Source organism: Cricetulus griseus, chromosome 2, assembly GCF_003668045.3.
Source record: "Cricetulus griseus strain 17A/GY chromosome 2, alternate assembly CriGri-PICRH-1.0, whole genome shotgun sequence".
In the NCBI taxonomy this organism is placed as follows: domain Eukaryota; kingdom Metazoa; phylum Chordata; class Mammalia; order Rodentia; family Cricetidae; genus Cricetulus; species Cricetulus griseus.
The window spans coordinates 417,745,556-417,762,986 of NC_048595.1; the positions used below are offsets into that span (position 1 = coordinate 417,745,556).

At 41.0% G+C, this 17,431-nt stretch overlaps 1 protein-coding gene across 1 annotated transcript in view; it reads right to left on the minus strand.

The window, feature by feature from the left end:
- Positions 1-17,431, minus strand: part of Dytn (dystrotelin) — a 53,456-nt gene that overhangs the window by 9,916 nt on the left and 26,109 nt on the right. The window contains exons 8-12 of the mRNA XM_027396054.1: positions 16,944-17,055; positions 15,140-15,285; positions 10,684-10,828; positions 3,768-3,838; positions 722-881 (exon numbers count right to left, since the gene is read on the minus strand). Coding sequence (XP_027251855.1) covers positions 722-881; positions 3,768-3,838; positions 10,684-10,828; positions 15,140-15,285; positions 16,944-17,055 — 634 coding nt within the window. The remainder of the gene's footprint in view (positions 1-721; positions 882-3,767; positions 3,839-10,683; positions 10,829-15,139; positions 15,286-16,943; positions 17,056-17,431) is intronic.

The window sequence follows — 17,431 nt, forward strand, 5'->3', positions numbered from 1 at the left end:
ATAAAGTCGAATATGAAACATCTGGTTTTAGATTTCATAATGCACCTATCCTTTAAAAAACAATTGCTTTTTATGTTTGATGTTGTGTCACTGAATAATACCTTAGTTAAGTGAAAGGGTACAGAAAGATGTCTTTCTTTCCTTTAAGTGCACCACTATGTGAGACTGGATTTCTTCACACGCATTAAATAAACCCGGCATAATAGATTGCTCGAAGTGAGGAAAGATCGGCTGTCTTTCATTAAGTCAGACATTATAGATATTTAACAAAGGAAACAGACCACTGATTCTTTTCTAGGCTCTAAAAACACCCGGCTGTGGCTTGAAAAACATTATACATACAGTTGTTTATCAATTTCATATCTCAGTTAGTTAATGACTGTGTTTTTGAAACACTTCTCCATTTTTTTTCTAGATGGGATAAAAATAGCAGCAGATATAACCTACAGAGACAAAGGCTCCTAAGAGAGAGCTCAAAAACATTTAAACATCTGTATGAAGAGATCCTGAGACCAAATGCTGTATGGGATTCTCTAATCATTATGGAGGGTAGCAGTGGGAGAAGATTGGGGGAGAGGGGAGAAGGTGGAGGAGAAGACACCAAGTGATGAGTGTGAAGCTTTGTGAAGCCACCATCCCCGCCCCCCTCCACCCGGGGCACAGCATACTTGAGATTAGATTTCCAGGCACTCCAGGTAGCCAGTGGCTCTCACATTTGTACCTGCAGGTCTTGTCTCATCTGCTGTATCTTGGTCCATAGGTTATCCTGGTTGGTTGCGAGCTCCTGAATCTTTGTTTCAAATCTGCAGTTCTGTTCCTTCTGTAAGGTGTATGTGCCTTGCAATTTGTGCTTGTATCTATTTAACTGTTTCCTAAGGAGCCTGGAAAGGAAACAGGTTGGAGTAAGAATGGAAACTCACACCTGCAGCCTAGTAGGAGCTTCACAGGTCATCTTGGGGGGTGGGTAGTCTGTGCCCTGGCTATCATCAGACTCCACCAGTACCTAAGTTGATACACACCGGGCCTGTTAGGATTACTTTGGACAGCATGGTTTGTTTACCAGAAACTTACATTTACAAAGTGACCTATTCATTATTGTGTCTAGAAATACCCCATTTGGGAAGGTAATGTCCTTAGCATGAAGGCTACAGGGAAGGCACACAGTTCATCACAAATCTGTTCATCTACACTCTTCCCAACAAGGCTTTCCTTGTCTTCCCTGCTACTTCCCTACGAAGCAGAACTCCAGTCTCATCTTTGGCACTGCCTGGACCCTTCCCTTCTCTGTTTTTCTGTATATCTAATTGCTATCAAGCTTGCTGAGAGCTCAGGTTTTTTATCTTTTCTGGCCTTAATTTCTGAGCTTATACACTCGTATACCTCATGTTTTATTTACCAATTACTAAATTATTTCACTGTCCATTGTTTTGCAATTCTGGAAACTCCCTTACCCTTGTTTATCAGCACACTTCCTGGTTCTGTCGCATGGTAGATATACAATTAGTATAGTTTTGCTCTTGGATCAGTACTGTCAGCAAGTTAACAAAATTTACCGGAGTAAACTCTCTGACGGTGAACAGAGACATTCTTCCATATCAGAACCTTTGAAATTCCTAAGCATTGTAATGCCTGGAAAGGTTTTTGGAATAAAGCTTGAGTTCCCACCAACAGCAGGTGTCTCTGAGCAGGAACCTTTAAACTTTCAGGTACACAGAAAGCCTGATTCTAAAATCCTAATTATAGTTAGAGTACCAAGCCTTTTATATGGTAGATTTTTCAGAATGGAGTCAGTCTAGGGGATTACATAACTCATAAAGCAGCATCCTCAGAGGTGTGTGGACAGGGCTGTCAACACCACAGTGTTGGGTTTGTTTTTGATCACCAGTCTCTCTCTTCCATGTGGTCCACGCCACGCATCCTTTCCACACTCTGGCCTATCCACCATGCTTAGACAGCTCGAGTTCCTCATTCTCCAACAACCCAGGGGAAAGCAAGTGAAAGCCCTATCTCTTTTGAGACAGAATCTCACTATATAACAGCCTAGAACTCCCTACATAGACCAGGTTGGCCTTGAACTCACAGAGATCCATTTGCCTCTGCCTCCCAAGTGCTGGGATTAAAGGCATGAGCCACTACATCTCGTTCTCTATTTTTTTTATTTGAAAGGGAGTATTCTCATAAACTGTTCTACTAGCTATAATCTACCTTCTACAACTATTTCTAGTAGTTTGAAACCTGTTGCTTTCCAAGCAAATGTCTGTTAACAACTTTATATTATCTGAGAAATAATTCCTTCCAAATGACCTAAAGTCTGCCCTTTTAAGGTTTCACATCTGCTATTACTAAGTAGACTGAATCCTGTGTGCATGAGACCATCAGAAGGAGTCCAAATGCTCCCAGGAAGGTTAAACACAGTGCAGTGAACACAGTTTCATGGAGTCAGAATACTGAAGAGTAAATGGGGATCACCAACAATCTGACAATGTTCTTTCAGGGGTGTCATCGGAGACTGGGCTTTGCTATACTACAGGGACTTGGCAAAGCTGGTTGTTACTTAGCTTATAGTTAACTGTCGATCTCGGGACACTTCTACTGTTTCCTGTGAACCTGGGCCTCCAACTGTGCTGCTTCTCTTCAGCCCCTCGAAGTTAGGTCTTTATTGATTGCTCCAGGAATTAAACACTAGTGATCCCAAATTGCTTATCCAACTAGTGCCTTTGATGTCATGTCACATACAGGGGAGAGCTATGTTATCAACGGTTTCATATAAGCATCAATAAAAATGGTAATCCATACAGACAAAATGTAGCCTCCAGTTTTCATTTCTTAAATTAAATCTGTCTGAAACTTTTGTATGCTTTGTAGTGATAAATACTTTATTAGGCTACCAATGATGTATACTGTAGATATGGATTTCATAACAGAGAATAACATAGCTTCAAATTATTTTCAAACAACTATATTAAGATTTTTCTATTTTGAGATAGGGTCTCACTATGTAGCCCTGGCTGTCCTGGAACTGCAAACCAGTCTGGTCTTAACTCAGACAGATCCGCCTGCCTCTGCTGGGATTAAAGGTGTGCCCTACAATGCCTGGCAAGAGTTTTTCTTTTATTTCACATTGTTTATTTATTTATTTATCTATTTATTTATTATGTGGGGGGTGGTATTGTGTGCGTGGGGGTGTCATGTGCTTAGATGGGCCCAGGTGCCACGGTGAGCTTGTGGAGATCAGAGGACAACTTGCAGTGGTCATTTCTCTCCTTACATCATGCGGCTCCCAGGGCTCAAACTCTGCTTATCATGCTTATGTGGCAAGTACTTTGTCAACTGAGCCATAGACACAGCCTCTCTACCCTCCTTTCAAGTAATGACGCCAACTGATCAAAGGTAAAATCATACCGCAGCTCCTGCCTGATATTCATTATGTGTAACTACTCATACCAAATTAGGTTGCCTTCTTTATCTTCAAATTCAAATGTAGGAGTTCTTTGCTTAAACCATTGTTCCCAATTTAATAAAAAAGGAGTTTCATTTTTTTTTTTTTCTGTAGAAAATGTCTCTATAAAAGCTCAGGGCAGAGCTCCTTGGCTTGTTTCAGCTGCTGAACACAAATCCACACATGACTCCTCCCTTTTCACACACCCACACATGACTCCAAATCCACATGTGACTCCTCCCTTCTCACACACCCACACGTGACTCCTCCCTTCTCACACACCCACACGTGACTCCTCCCTTCTCACACACCCACACATGGCTCCTACCTTCTTTCCCTGTGCAGAGTATTGATGAAGTCAGAATTTCTCCACAGTTCCTTCTTAATGCTGACAATGGTCTACAGAAGCAAGAAATTGGGAAAATGAGTTTTTAGTTTGAACTTAAGCACATTTGTAGGGGAAGCTGTAGCCACGCCTACTTAGGGGCTGGCTACAGGTGTGCCTACACACATTTTTAAAAATTGTCAGAAGAGCATGGTAATAACATATTTTTTCAAAATAAACTGCAGTTTATTTTACAAATTAACTGATGTTTGGGTTTATGTCTAAGAACAATGAGGTAAATATTTACTTACGAAAAGTATAGGCATACAGCCCATAGAGCTAATTATATATTAATATTAACACAATATATATTAATACTATATATTTAATCTTGGTAATATTTAATAAATGGTAAGCTACAATAGCCTTTCGCCCACGTTAGCTGCTGTTTGCAAAGTCATTCACAGAACACAGTAGGGTCACATTTTACTATTGGTTGAAGTGTCTGACCTCTTTCCTCACCTTCTACCTCAGTTTCCCCATTGTCTCCTACATGGATGTGCACTGACGGTCAGGACCTCCCTTTGCATTCACCAAGTCTTTTGAATGAACCATGGTGGCTTGACTCTTCCTCAGGTTTTCTCCACTGAACTTTATCACATCACACTTCCCGAACTGCCCCAAACACTTCTGTTGACCTGAACCAGCCTGGCTCAAGCTCTGGAGCACACAGACCCAGCCCATGACACCCACTCATCTGGGTAGAATATGGTTCCTCCTCTCTACATTTCCAAGCAACTATGGCTTTACTCGGAAGCCTTTTGTCCTCCTGAAAATTGCCCAGAGAGGGTCTGAGCCCAGAGGAACACTGTTCAGATGAACAAGGTGAAGAAGACAAGGAACCACAGAAAGAGGAGAGTGCGCCAGATATACACAGTCACACTTTTCTGTTGGTGTACACTCTGTGGCTCCTGAGTGACAGAACCTGCTTTTGTCATATAAATATTCAAACATAGTCTTTGAAGGAATGACCTTTATATCATTAATATAAAAACTATACTTTTTTTACATCCATGCTGTCATATGATACATAGTTTTCTGTATTTGAGAAACATTTTAGGCTTTATGTATATGGATACACAATGATATTTATAAGCTAGATATCTTAGTTTATTGAGTCATTCCCATTAAGGGACATAAAGCTGGTTTTTATTAATTTTTAAACTTTTATTATTAATTAATTAATTATGGGGGGTGTCATGGTGCCTGTGTGGAGGTCATAGGACAACTTTGTGGAGCTGGTTCCTTTTCTTCCTTTACATGGGCCCTGGCATGGAACTCAGGTTTTTTGGCTTATATGGTAAGTACCTTGACCCACTGAGCCATTTTACTGACTCTTAAGGTTGTTTTTAATGATTTAAAATTAGATGTGGTGAATAAAACTGTGAGGTTTTCTTGCACAGCTGTGTAAGGTTCTTGGGTTGTCAGTAGCGTTACACCTAAACTTACATGTATGCCCACCTCCTCAGGCACAAATGCAGAGGAAAAGGCCTGCAAAGGTATATCCCACACAGGTTACCATTGGGAAACTAGGGGCAGACTAGATCCTATAGCTGAAAAGGATTACATTTGAAGCATAGTATATTAAACTTTAGATTCTCATCTTGCTTGTACTACTAAAAACATTCTAAATAAGGTATTCGTAGGTGCATGGGTCAATATCAGTGTTTTCAATTCGATTCCATTGGTCTATCTGTCTATTTTTGTGCCAATACCAAGCTGTTTTCAGAACTATGGCTCTATAGTAGAGCTTGAAGTTGGGGATGGTGATGCCTCCAGAAGATCCTTTATTGTAAAGAGTTGTTTTGGCTATCCTGGGTTTTTTATTTTTCCATATAAAGTTGAGTATTGTTCTTTCAATGTCTGTGAAAAACTGTGTTGGGATTTTGATGGGGATTGCATTGAATCTGTAGATTGCTTTTGGCAGGATTGCCATTTTTACTATGTTAATTCTACCTATCCAAGAGCATGGGAGATCTTTCCATTTTCTGGTATCTTCTTTAATTTCTTTCTTTAAAGTCTCAAAGTTCTTATTGTACAGGTCTTTCACTTTTTTGGTTAGTGTTACCCAAGATATTTTATGTTGCTTGTGGATATTGTGAAAGGTAATGTTTCTCTGATTTCTTTCTCATTGGATTTATCATCTGTATATAGTAGGGCTACTGATTTTTTTGAGTTAATTTTGTATCCTGCTACCTTGCTGAAGGTGTTTATCAGCCGTAGGAGTTCCCTGGTAGAGTTTTTAGGGTCACTAATGTAGACTATCATGTCGTCTGCAAATAGTGAAAGTTTGACTTCATCCTTTCCAATTTGTATCCCTTTGATCCCCTTGTCTTATTGCTATAGCCAGAACTTCAAGTACAATATTGAAGACATATGGAGAGAGTGGACAGCCTTGTCTTGTTCCTGATTTTAGAGGAAACGCTTTGAGTTTGATGTTGGCTATTGGTTTGGTGTATATTTATTTTTGACAAAGGTGCTAAATCTATACAATGGAAAAAAGATAGCATCTTCAACAAATGGTGCTGGTACAATTGGATTTGGACATGCAGAAAATTGCAGATAGATCCATATCTGTCACCATGCACAAAACTTAAGTGCAAATGGATCAAAGATCTCAGCATAAATCCAGCCACACTGAATCTTCTAGAAGAGAAAGTGGGAATTACCCTTGAACAAATTGGCACAGGAGACCGCTTCCTGAACATTACGCCAGTAGCACAGACATTGAGGTCTGCAATTAATAAATGGGACCTCCTGAAACTGAGAAGCTTCTGCAAGGCAAAGGAAACAGTCAGTAGGACAAAACGACCACCCACAGAATGGGAAAAGATCTTCACCGATCCCACATCTGACAGAGGACTGATTTCCAAAATATATAAGGAGCTCAAGAAGCTAGCCACCAAAACACCAAACAATGAAATTAAAAAGTGGGGTGCAGAACTAAATAGAGAATTCTCAACAGAGGAATCTGAAATGGCTGAAAGACACTTAAGAAAGTGCTCAAAATCATTGGCTATCAGAGAAATGCAACTCAAAACAACCCTGAGATACCACCTCACACCTGTCAGAATGGCTAAAATCAAAAATACCAATGACAATCTATGCTGGAGAGGATGTGGAGAAAAACGAACACTCCTCCATTGCTGGTGGGAGTGCGAACTTGTAAGACCACTCTGGAAATCAGTATGGCAGTTGCTCAGAAAAATGGGAATCAGTCTACCTCAAGATCCAGCCATTCCTCTCTTGGGTATATACCCAAATAGTGCATATTCATACAACAAGGACATATGTTCAACCATGTTCATAGCAGCATTGTTTGTAATAGCCAGAAACTGGAAGCAACCTAGATGCCCCTCAACTGAAGAATGGATAGAGAAAATGTGGTATATTTATACAATGGAGTACTACTCAGCAGAAAAAAGCAATGGAATCTTGAAATTCGCAGGCAAATGGATGGAACTAGAAGAAACCATCCTGAGTGAGGTAACCCAGTCACAAAAAGACAAACATGGTATGTACTCACTCATATATGAATTTTAGACATAGAGCAAAGGATTACCAGCCTATAATCCTCTTCACCAAAGAAACTAGGAAACATGAAGGACTCTAAGGGATAAATGGTCCCCAGGAATGGAAGTGGCATGAACTCCTGAACTAATTGGGAGCGTGAGAGTAGGGGGGAGGGAGCTGCTACAATAAGAGCAAGAGAAGAGGAGTAGAGGAGAGGAAATGGAGGGACAGAAATATTGAGTTGGGGGAAGAATAGAGGAGAGAGAGCAGGATGAGAGATACCATATCAGAGGGAGCCACTATAGGTCCGAGAAGAGATCTGGAACCAGGGAGATCTCCAGAGACCTACAAGGATGACACGATCTGACAATACAGGCAATGGTGGAGAGGATAACCTAAAAGCCCTTCCCCTAAAATGAGATTGATGACTACTCTTTATACCATCCTAGAGTCCTCATCCAGTGGCTGATGGAAGCAGAGACAGACATCCACAGATTTACACTGAGCTGAAATCAGGAATTTAGCTGAAGAGAGGGAGGAATGAAGAGCAAAGGGGTCTGTACCAGGTTGGAGAAACCCACAGGAACAGTTGACCTGAACAAGGGAGAGACATCGACCCCAGATGCTGTCGGGGAGGCCATTACAAGACTCACCTGAACATGGATGTCAATAAGGAGGCCTCTGCACTCCAGGGAGCCTCTGGTGGTGGATTAGTATTTTTCCCTGGTGCAAGAAGGGACTTTGAGAGCCCATCCCACGTGAAGGGTTACACTCTGGCCCTGGACACATGGGGAAGGGCCCAGGACCAGCACAGGAAGATTTGGTGGACTTTGCAGAGCCCCCGTTGAGGGCCCTACCCTGCCTGGGGAGTGGTGGGTGGATGGAGTGGGGGTAGGTTGGGGGTGGGGGAGGAGGGATGGGGGTGAGGGGAGGGAGAGGGAGAAGGGACTTACATGTGAAACAAGCTTGTTCCCTAACTAGAACTAATAACTAAATTAAAAAAAACATTCTAAATAAATCAGAAATGTACTCCACGCATAAGATTGGATAGAGAAAGTACAAGCAAGAGCAAGGTGAGGAGGGAGGAAGACATGGCAGGCCTCTTTGAATTCTCATCAGAAAAAAAAAAAAATCGCTTTTGAAGTGGGAAATGACCCTGAACAGTGGCAGGGGCAGTTTCTCTTCTCCCCGGAAGCAGGAAGCAGGGCAGCTGTTTTCCACTCCTCACATATGCACAGCCTGCGTTCTTGGTATCCACGGAGTATCTGGGCGTGCCACAACCAGGTGCATGTGGCTCCGCTCGCTGGAAGGGTCCCACAGAACACCTGCCTCACGAACTTCTCGGCACTGGTGGGCACAGTACTTGCTCTCTAGGGCCTAGAGTCTAGGTACAGTTCTACTTGGCACAGCTGCCACATGGAAACTGATTTTTGTCTTTGATTATTAAAAGTGTTATAAATGATCACCCTTTGATGGCCTCCCTGAAGATCAGGCCGCGTTAACTATAGCTATTCTAATATTCTTCTAGAAGAAGAATAATTCTATAACAGCATAAAAATAAGAAAACAATGGGAGAAACGGGCAGGTGACAGTATATGGGATAGAGTTGTATTTATGTCAAACAAGTCCTAGCTATCTACCCTATAGTCAAAGTGTCGCTTTACTGTTAAACATTTTTACCTCTCACACTAATAAAAACAATAAACCTAAGGACAAAACCAATAATAGTGCTGAGAGGAAACTTTTAAGAAATGACGGACATTTCATGGCCAGGATGGTGGTAATGGTTTTGTGGACAGATACCGTTCCTCACTCATTAGTTGTACAAATTAAACATGTACCACTCCTAACATGTCAGTCACACTTGAGTGAAGCCGTTGAAAGATAAAAGGGGGATCTTGCTATGTATTACACGAATAGCTATCACAAAGCTAGACTGTCAAAGGATGCTCTCTTATGAAAACAAAGCAAGAAGCAATTGACCTGAGTGGGAGACAGTAAAACATCCTAAAATGGTGAAAATTCTAGTGTGTGTTAACTGAGTCACAATATAGACATCAATAAGGCAGGCGCCTATTGAAACAAAAGAAGAAACAAGAGTTGGAAATTATTGTCACTTTTCATAAATAAAATAAAATCAAGATAGATTTAAAATTGCAATGTAAAGATAAAGCATGTTAAAATAAATCCAGTTAAAGAATCATTTGAGTTCTCACTGGAGAGCTTTTTCTAAGCCGAAAACTGTAAGAAATTACAAAGAAAAAAATCGAGAGCATTTTTAAAAGAACTAGAGGCATCCATAAACCAAGTCATGCTGTTCAAAAAACTAAAGGGAGCAGGGTTTGCCAAGCTGAAAGATTCAAAGTTTATATATATTGACATGTCAGAGTAACACGCCGGAAGGGGAGGGGCAAAGGGAGTGAAGGGACAAAATATAATTGCCTTCTACAGTATTTGTGGGTAAAGTCTGTCACTAAATTTGAAAAAATTAAAGACAAATGAAATTATATTTTGCTTTCTTATAAACTGGCAGAATTAAAATGTGGCAATAGTTAATCTTAGCTATAGCCACGCTCACAGGGGTTGCATTTGCTAGGTGTACAATTAATCTGGCATACCTTTTTGAAAAGCAATTTTGCAATAAGCATGATGTAGTTCCATGGACCTTTTTGGTGAACCCACTTTAGACACGTATTATAGGGAAATAATAGGGTAACTGTACACAAAGAAAAGTGAAAGGAAATTTTAATAGTAAATTTTAAATTACAGTAAAAATGGAAAACAACTTAAATGTCAAACAGGAGTTAGATGAATAGCATTCTGTCTATTTAAATAACTATGCAGATGTTTTTGAAGAATTCTGACAATGGAAATTGTTCACAATATAATTTACATTGACAATTTGACAGTATAATCAGTACATCTCAAAGTATGATCTAAACTAAAATATTCAAAAGGAGTGAAGCATATTGAAATGTTAATGATGCATACAAATAGATTACTTTCATTTTTTAATTTTTTTACTTATTTTTCCAAATTTAATGCAATAACTGCATAACACTAGGTGGGCATGGTAGCTCACATCCAGTATGCTGGTGGCAAAAGCCAGAGGACTGATCTGAGTTCTAGTCCAGCTTGGGATACAAAGACAGACCACGTCTCAAAGGACAAACAAAAACATGTAACACTTTATGAGTGAAAATATGTCCCCATATTTTTCATTGACCACATTAACATGGTGAAATTATTTCTTGATCTAGGGGCTGGTTTTCTGAGCCTTGGTACATGCTTACTCGGTGCCTGGATGCTGTGTGTCAGTGATGGCTTCTCTCTCTTTCGGACTCACCTGGTGATGTGGGTTATCATTTGCTTGTGGAGCAGGTGACAGTCTTTGACACAGGTGTCTGGGGCATTCTGTGGCTGCTGTTCGCCCTGCTCCTGTTGGCCTCATATACGCTGGGGGTTTAGGGCCTTTATACTCAATGCAAAGCCTGTTAGAAAGTAGAGTTTTATAAGATGTTGGGGCAAGTTTTAATGATTAAGTATGGTATCAAGGAAAACGTTTTTTAAAATTTGTTTTTAAAAGATTTGTTTTTCTTTGTGCATATGTGAGTGCACGTGCGTGAACATGTACCACATATATGCCATTTGTATGTGCCCATAGAGCCCAGAAGAGGGCCTTAGATGACCTGAAGCTCAAGTTACAGGCAGTTGGGAAGCATCCAACAAGGGTACTGGGAACCAAACTTGGGTCTTCTGCAAAAGCCGAAAAAGCACTCCTAACTACTGAGCCTTCTTTCCAACTGTACCTCCTTTTTGATTGAAAATGTCAAAGCAGATGTCAAGGTCAGTGTCTCCACATCAAATAGTAACAATGTTGTCACACTTCTCCCCTGTGCTCTTTCCCAGACAGACTGTACAATTAGTAGAGAGCTAGAAAGCCAAAACATAAAGTCCATGCTTCCTTCCCCATGCCAGTCTAGATCTAAAAATACAAAGAAATTCAGTGATAATGACTCCCAGGTCATCCTGTCCAGATGAGAGACCGGGAATTCTGAGCATGGGTGTGTGTTTGTTACGCCATCTCTGAAAGAGCAGAGATGACTCAAAGGGCAGGCATACTTGATTTTACAGAATTCCATTTAGTGTTCTCCAAAATTATTTTGGAAGCATTTTGCCATCTTGAGTTGTTATAGTTGAGTAAAAGAAGAAAACATCAAAAGACCAGAGAAGTACGTCCTCACAGAGTTCACACTTAACAGGCAGATTAATTCCAGTTGCTTTCAATAGATGGTGATAATGACTCTAAGATAGGATGAGAAAATATGGAAACAAGTGATTGTTCTGTGATTAGCCAATTTTGCCAAAGAGGTGGGTTGTAGGGAAGGAGCAAACAGCATGGTTTCTGAGTGATGCACTCTATTCTTTTGCCATCTGAAATAATTTTAACACTTTGGGATTATTTTGTTGTTTTACCTCAGACTGCTATATACCATACACTAAGTGTATTAAATAACAGACGTTCATATTACACGTTTCTTACATGTCTAGAGGTTGGAACTCTGAGATCAGTTGCAGGTAGGAGTTACTTCCTCACCACCTTGAAGTCTTTGTTCATAAAGTTCATCTCACACACATGGTCTCATGAAGAGACCTCACAACTTTCCAGGAGCCCTGCAAGTACTTCAGCACTACACTAGGGGGCTTTTTGCAACAGTGAGACCACTTAAAAGGCACAAAAGAGCGAAAAATCTGGTTCTGAATAGACTGTGTGAAAGACATTTTGTTTACAGCTTGAAAGCTGAAATAAGGGGGCAAAACCGACCTCCAGTGTCACCTCAGCTTGCAAATGCACGTGTGGGCAACCTTTATGTTTGCCGCTCTGTACGTGTCTGTAGGTGCTTCAGTGGCACCTTGAATGTTGATTTTGGATGACGTGTAAGGTTTTGCAAGTAGGCGAATGTGTAAACAACGAATCTGTGAATTATTAGGAATGGGTGTATTAGCCTTGCTGCATAGACATTCCTTTGTTGGTGTCATCCCATTCAGCTATCTGGCATGTTTCTCTTTTGTTTAGGTCTTTTGTGTGTGTGTGTGTGCTTAATGAGATAGCATAATTTTATTATACAGGTTCTCATATTTTGTTAAACTTGCGGGTAGTTTCTGTGTAAAATAAGATACATTAAAATGAGAGTTTTATAGAATTTCTGTTTGGTTATTGCTAGGAGAGTGAAGAGCTATCAATTTTATGCTAATTTATCTTATGTTCCACCATTACTCAAAGTCTTAACTGTAGTGTTCTCCGTTAAGTTCCTCAGGGTGTCTTTGGAGAGTGTATCATCTGCAGATGCAGATGATCTCATCTTCTCTTTTTCAGTGTTTTAATTTTATTTTCTATAAAATTTGCAAGGACTTCCCCAATTTTTTTTAATAACGGTGGTGATGTCTGACACCTCACTTCCAATTATGTCCTTATAAATAAAAGTGTTATTCTTACTAATGAGAACAGTCATGTGTAAAGTAAATCTACAGCAAAAGGAAGGGGCTTCTTACCATGCAGATTGCTTGCTGAATTATTAAATAAACCCATTATTGCCACTTGGCAATAACTATTACCTGAGATGATGGGCATTCCTAATTTGCCAACTTAATAGATAGCAAGATGACTCTTTGCCTATGATCACATTTGTGAAATTATAACATTCACATTCATTTCTTTCGGGTTGGTCAACACTCAGGGTTTCTGAACTCATCAATACCCAGACCAAATTGAAAATTACATAATGCTATCTTGGGGATTAACCATATTTATTATACCTGGAGTAGACTGGATGTAATACAAAGAATTTAAATGAACTCTAGTGATGCACAGTCCTTGCAATTCTCTATTCTCTAATCCCCACAAATATTGTGCTGAGCATAGGAAGGACAGGCTATCGCTGTGATGAAGTGAGGAAAGAAAGTCATGAAGAGGTAAAAGTCACACATGTGACCTGTGCTGCTGGCTGAGGGCAAGGCCTCTCTGCCTCTGCTTCCGTTCCTATGACTTCACCACCTGTTTGCTTTTTCTTGCACCTCCATGCCTAACACGCTCACAATTGCTTATGAATTACAACGTTCTCAAGAAGGATGAGAGTAGACTATTAAAAATGCTGGTTTGTGGGATTGGAGAAAGGCTCAGTACGCCAAGTGCTTTCCTTGTAAACATGAGCATCTTTGTCTGGATTCCAGAGCCCTCATCTAAATAGCTCACCATGGTGACATGCACTTGTAATCCCAGCACTGGGAAAGAGACTGATCTGGGGCTCCTTGGCCAGCCAGTGCTTTACTTGGAAAATTTCAGGCCAGTGACAGATGCTGTTTCAAAAGGGGGAGGGGGAGGGACTGGAGACATGGGTCAATGGTTAAGAGTAGGGTTCCTTAAGCAACGAGAGCAGAAGACCAGGGTTCAATTCTCAGCACCCATCTGGCAGATCACAAACATCACTAATTCCAGTTTCAGGGGACCCAAATGTCCTCCTCTAGACTGCATGGACACTAGGCATGAATGTAGTGCACAGACATATATGTAAACAAAACACCCATATACATACAAATAAGTAAATACAATTTTTTAGCAAGAAAAATGGTAGGCAGTGTCTGGAGAGTATCATTTTGAGCTTTTCTTATGCCCTCTACATTGACATATGTGCACGCACCCCAAAATACACGAGCATCATCACACAGATGAACATGCACACACACACACATATGAGTATGTATGTATATACATAAAATTATAGTTTACATCAGGTGGTAATACACCTGTCAATTTCAGCTTTCAATAGGTACAAGAAAGTAACTAGTTAGTTAAGAGGCTAGCCTGGGCTGCACAGTGAGTTCAAGGCCAGCATGGGATACCTATCAAGACAGGGTCTCAAAAAAGCAAAACAAGACAACAAAACAGAACAAAATGTAATGCATACTTGGAGGACAATGACAGGGGACAGCTTTGACATTTAGTGCAGGTGAATATAAGAATGAGAAATTTCATGTACAGCCAAGTCTAGTTTTCACCCACAGTGAAATGGGAATAGTGTTATTCAGACGGAATCCTCTAAGCTTCCTGTTGCCTTTAGTGGCAAGAGCAACTAACTCGATGGCCACTACATGGCGCTGTTGCCTTTTAGTTCCCCATAAACCTAAAGGCTGTTTACAGAGGTGAAACACACTTGAATCTCTACCCTCTTCCCAGCCCGTGCAGGGCCTCGTGAATGCTCCAAGCACTGAGAATAAGCAGCTCTTGAGTTCTCAGCCCTAAATGGGTCCTCTGTATCTCCGTCTCCATGGCTCCGGGGAAGCAGAATGGAAGGAAAAGCAAGAGAAAGGGATGGAGCATATGGAGCACTGTCTTCTGGGATTGATATCCTGCTCCTTTTCACTCTCATCCCCAGTGATTACCTGCACAGGACCTGCTCAAGATTGGCCCCACCAGCACCTCATCACTGGGGGAAAAGGGGCCCTTGAGACTCCATGCCTCCCTGAAGATACATTCACTTAAAAGTTTCTGGGGGGCAGGCTGTGAAGAGAAAGAAAGAAGAAAAGAAAGGCAGACATAAAAGGAGGAAGACATGAAGGGGTCATCAGGAGTGGGAGGGAACAAGGGAAGGTGAATATGGCCAAATTATATAAATGTATGAGGATGCTATCAAAATCTGTTATTCTGTATGATTAATAAATATATGCTAATAAAAAACTTAGGAGAAAGAAAACATGCAGCTACAATCTGTGCTGGCTTCAGACCCAGCATCTAGGCCACACACCTGGCCTGTGCATGGCTAGCTGTGTCCCTTGGAGCCAGCTGGTCCAGCAGCCACTGTCTTCCCATGGCTCCTGTCCTGCCGCCTTTCTGGGGCAGGCTGTATCTGAGGTTCCTGAAGAGGAGCTTTGTGTTCTCCTTTGCTGACATCTGTGGAAAAATACACCATTAAAAGAGGCACCAAGGGGAAGAAAAGATGGCTCAGTGGGGACGGGCATTCGCTTCTGAGACTGAGCAAGTTTGACACTCAGGACCCATTTGGTGGAAAGGGAGAACCGATGCTCACAAATTGTCCTCTGGCTTCCACAGGTTGGTCATATGCACACTTGCATGCCAGCACACAAATGAAAAATGTCACAAAATCAAGTCCATAAAAAAACTTAGAGACATCAGATCAATTTAAACATGGCCTTCATTACTTAGTGTTGGCCCATGATGAAAGTGTTGCTATTTCCTCTGTTTTTGATGCATGGGAAAATAAGCTCCCTTGCACCTAGAGTTTCTTCATACCATTTATGTATAAACGCAAACATAGCACAAGTCTCAAGGTTGAATGCCCCCAACTGCTTCTTAAAGAGACTGGAATCCTAAAGCTGTAGGAAGGAACCACAGCACACTGAGTTTATGGTTGCTCACATTTGTGGATGTGGCTTTCTTTAAGAACAAGGTGATGCATTATGGATTCATTTCCAGGAACATCCCTCCCAGGTTTACTACTGTATACAGTTTCAGTAAGCAGCGAGTCACCTGAAACCCATCCATCTGACCCACCCAAGGAACTTCAGAGGAAAGAAACAAAGATGTTCAATTAGAAGGTGTCCAGCTCTTGGAAATTAAAGTGTATTAACAGGATGACCACACGGTGTCACTGTAACACCACCAAGTCGCAAGCTTCGGGGCCGGAGAGGTAGACCAGAGGCAATGAATCAGCACTCAGTTACTGCAGCAAGGTATTTGGCAAAATTCAGATGCCTGCCTTTCCTGGAGGGACCTTGATTTTGAAGAGAGAACTGGAAGACTGCCCTTGATGGAAACAATTCACCTGCAGCCTTCACTACAGTGGTATTTGAGGCGCTCCACTGTATAGATTCGTCTGAAATCGGTAATAAAAAAGACAATTTTCCACTCTCGGTCACCCTAACTCCCACCCACCCATAGGTATAGCTTTTGCTTTCTATTTTCTTTCTTCTTAGAACTAAATTAAATTGTTGGTTACTAATACATTTCTTTAAAAGAATCACAAGTTACAAAGTTTTACTTTTTCACTGAAAACCTAAATAATTTTTTTTTTCTTTTTATCCCAACATAGGGGTGGTACTTACGATTCAGGGAAAGTTATAGTAAAACCCTTCCAAAAGTATACTACAATTAGAAGCTTTTTTTGCATCATTTTTGCCAAATCAACACCGAGTTCGTTCTCATCCATCCCAGGTTTCAATACCTTCCCCTCTAACTTTGGCAGGTGTTTCCTAGTGCATAGTATGAGATCAATGATCCGACTGTAGCCTATTAAGCCCTTTCTTGTTTCCAAAAGCATTTATAAAAACCTTCCATGTAAACAAAGCCCATTTATTTTTAAACTCTTGGCATGTGTCAATCATGAAAAACAATAAAAGTCATTATGACATTTTCCTACAGTATATGCTACTCTTCCATCATAGGAGAGCTCAGTCATACAGAGAAACATTGAAGGTTGAGCCCGCCTTTTCCAGTCCTAACTGTTAACCGGTAGAAGGAAAGGGTTTTCAATGCTATGTCTTCTAAGGACTGGGGTAGTGAAGATTTTGTCACGCTGCCTTAGATGTTACCTGGACACAGTCCTCCATCACAGTGTGTGACTTCTGGTGGGATTTGCTGTGGAGGCCAGATAAGAAACACAGCTGGCAGATGTCAAAATTGAGACACTTCAGACAGCGGTATCTGCGAAAAGGGATGGAAGTACAGCTTTCGTCACTACCGGTAGGAGAGCAAACAGAAGAAATTCAAGTGATGAGCATCCTCAGAGATACAGGAGGTGTCTGGACTTATGGTGGTTGTAACTTATCTCTCAAAGCTGACAGCTATTACATAACCCATGTGGTTACTTATTCTTATTCAAAGAAACCCGAACCTTATCTTAATAGTACTTTGTGTGTGTGTGTGGGGGGGGGCATGGCAAATGTGTGGAGGTCAAATGAGAACTTTTGGAAATTGATTCTCTCCTTCCACACCATTTCTGGAGAATAAACTCAAGTGGTCATGCTTAGAGCCTTAAGTCATGGAGACCTTAAGTAGTAGAGCCATCTTACCGGCCCTT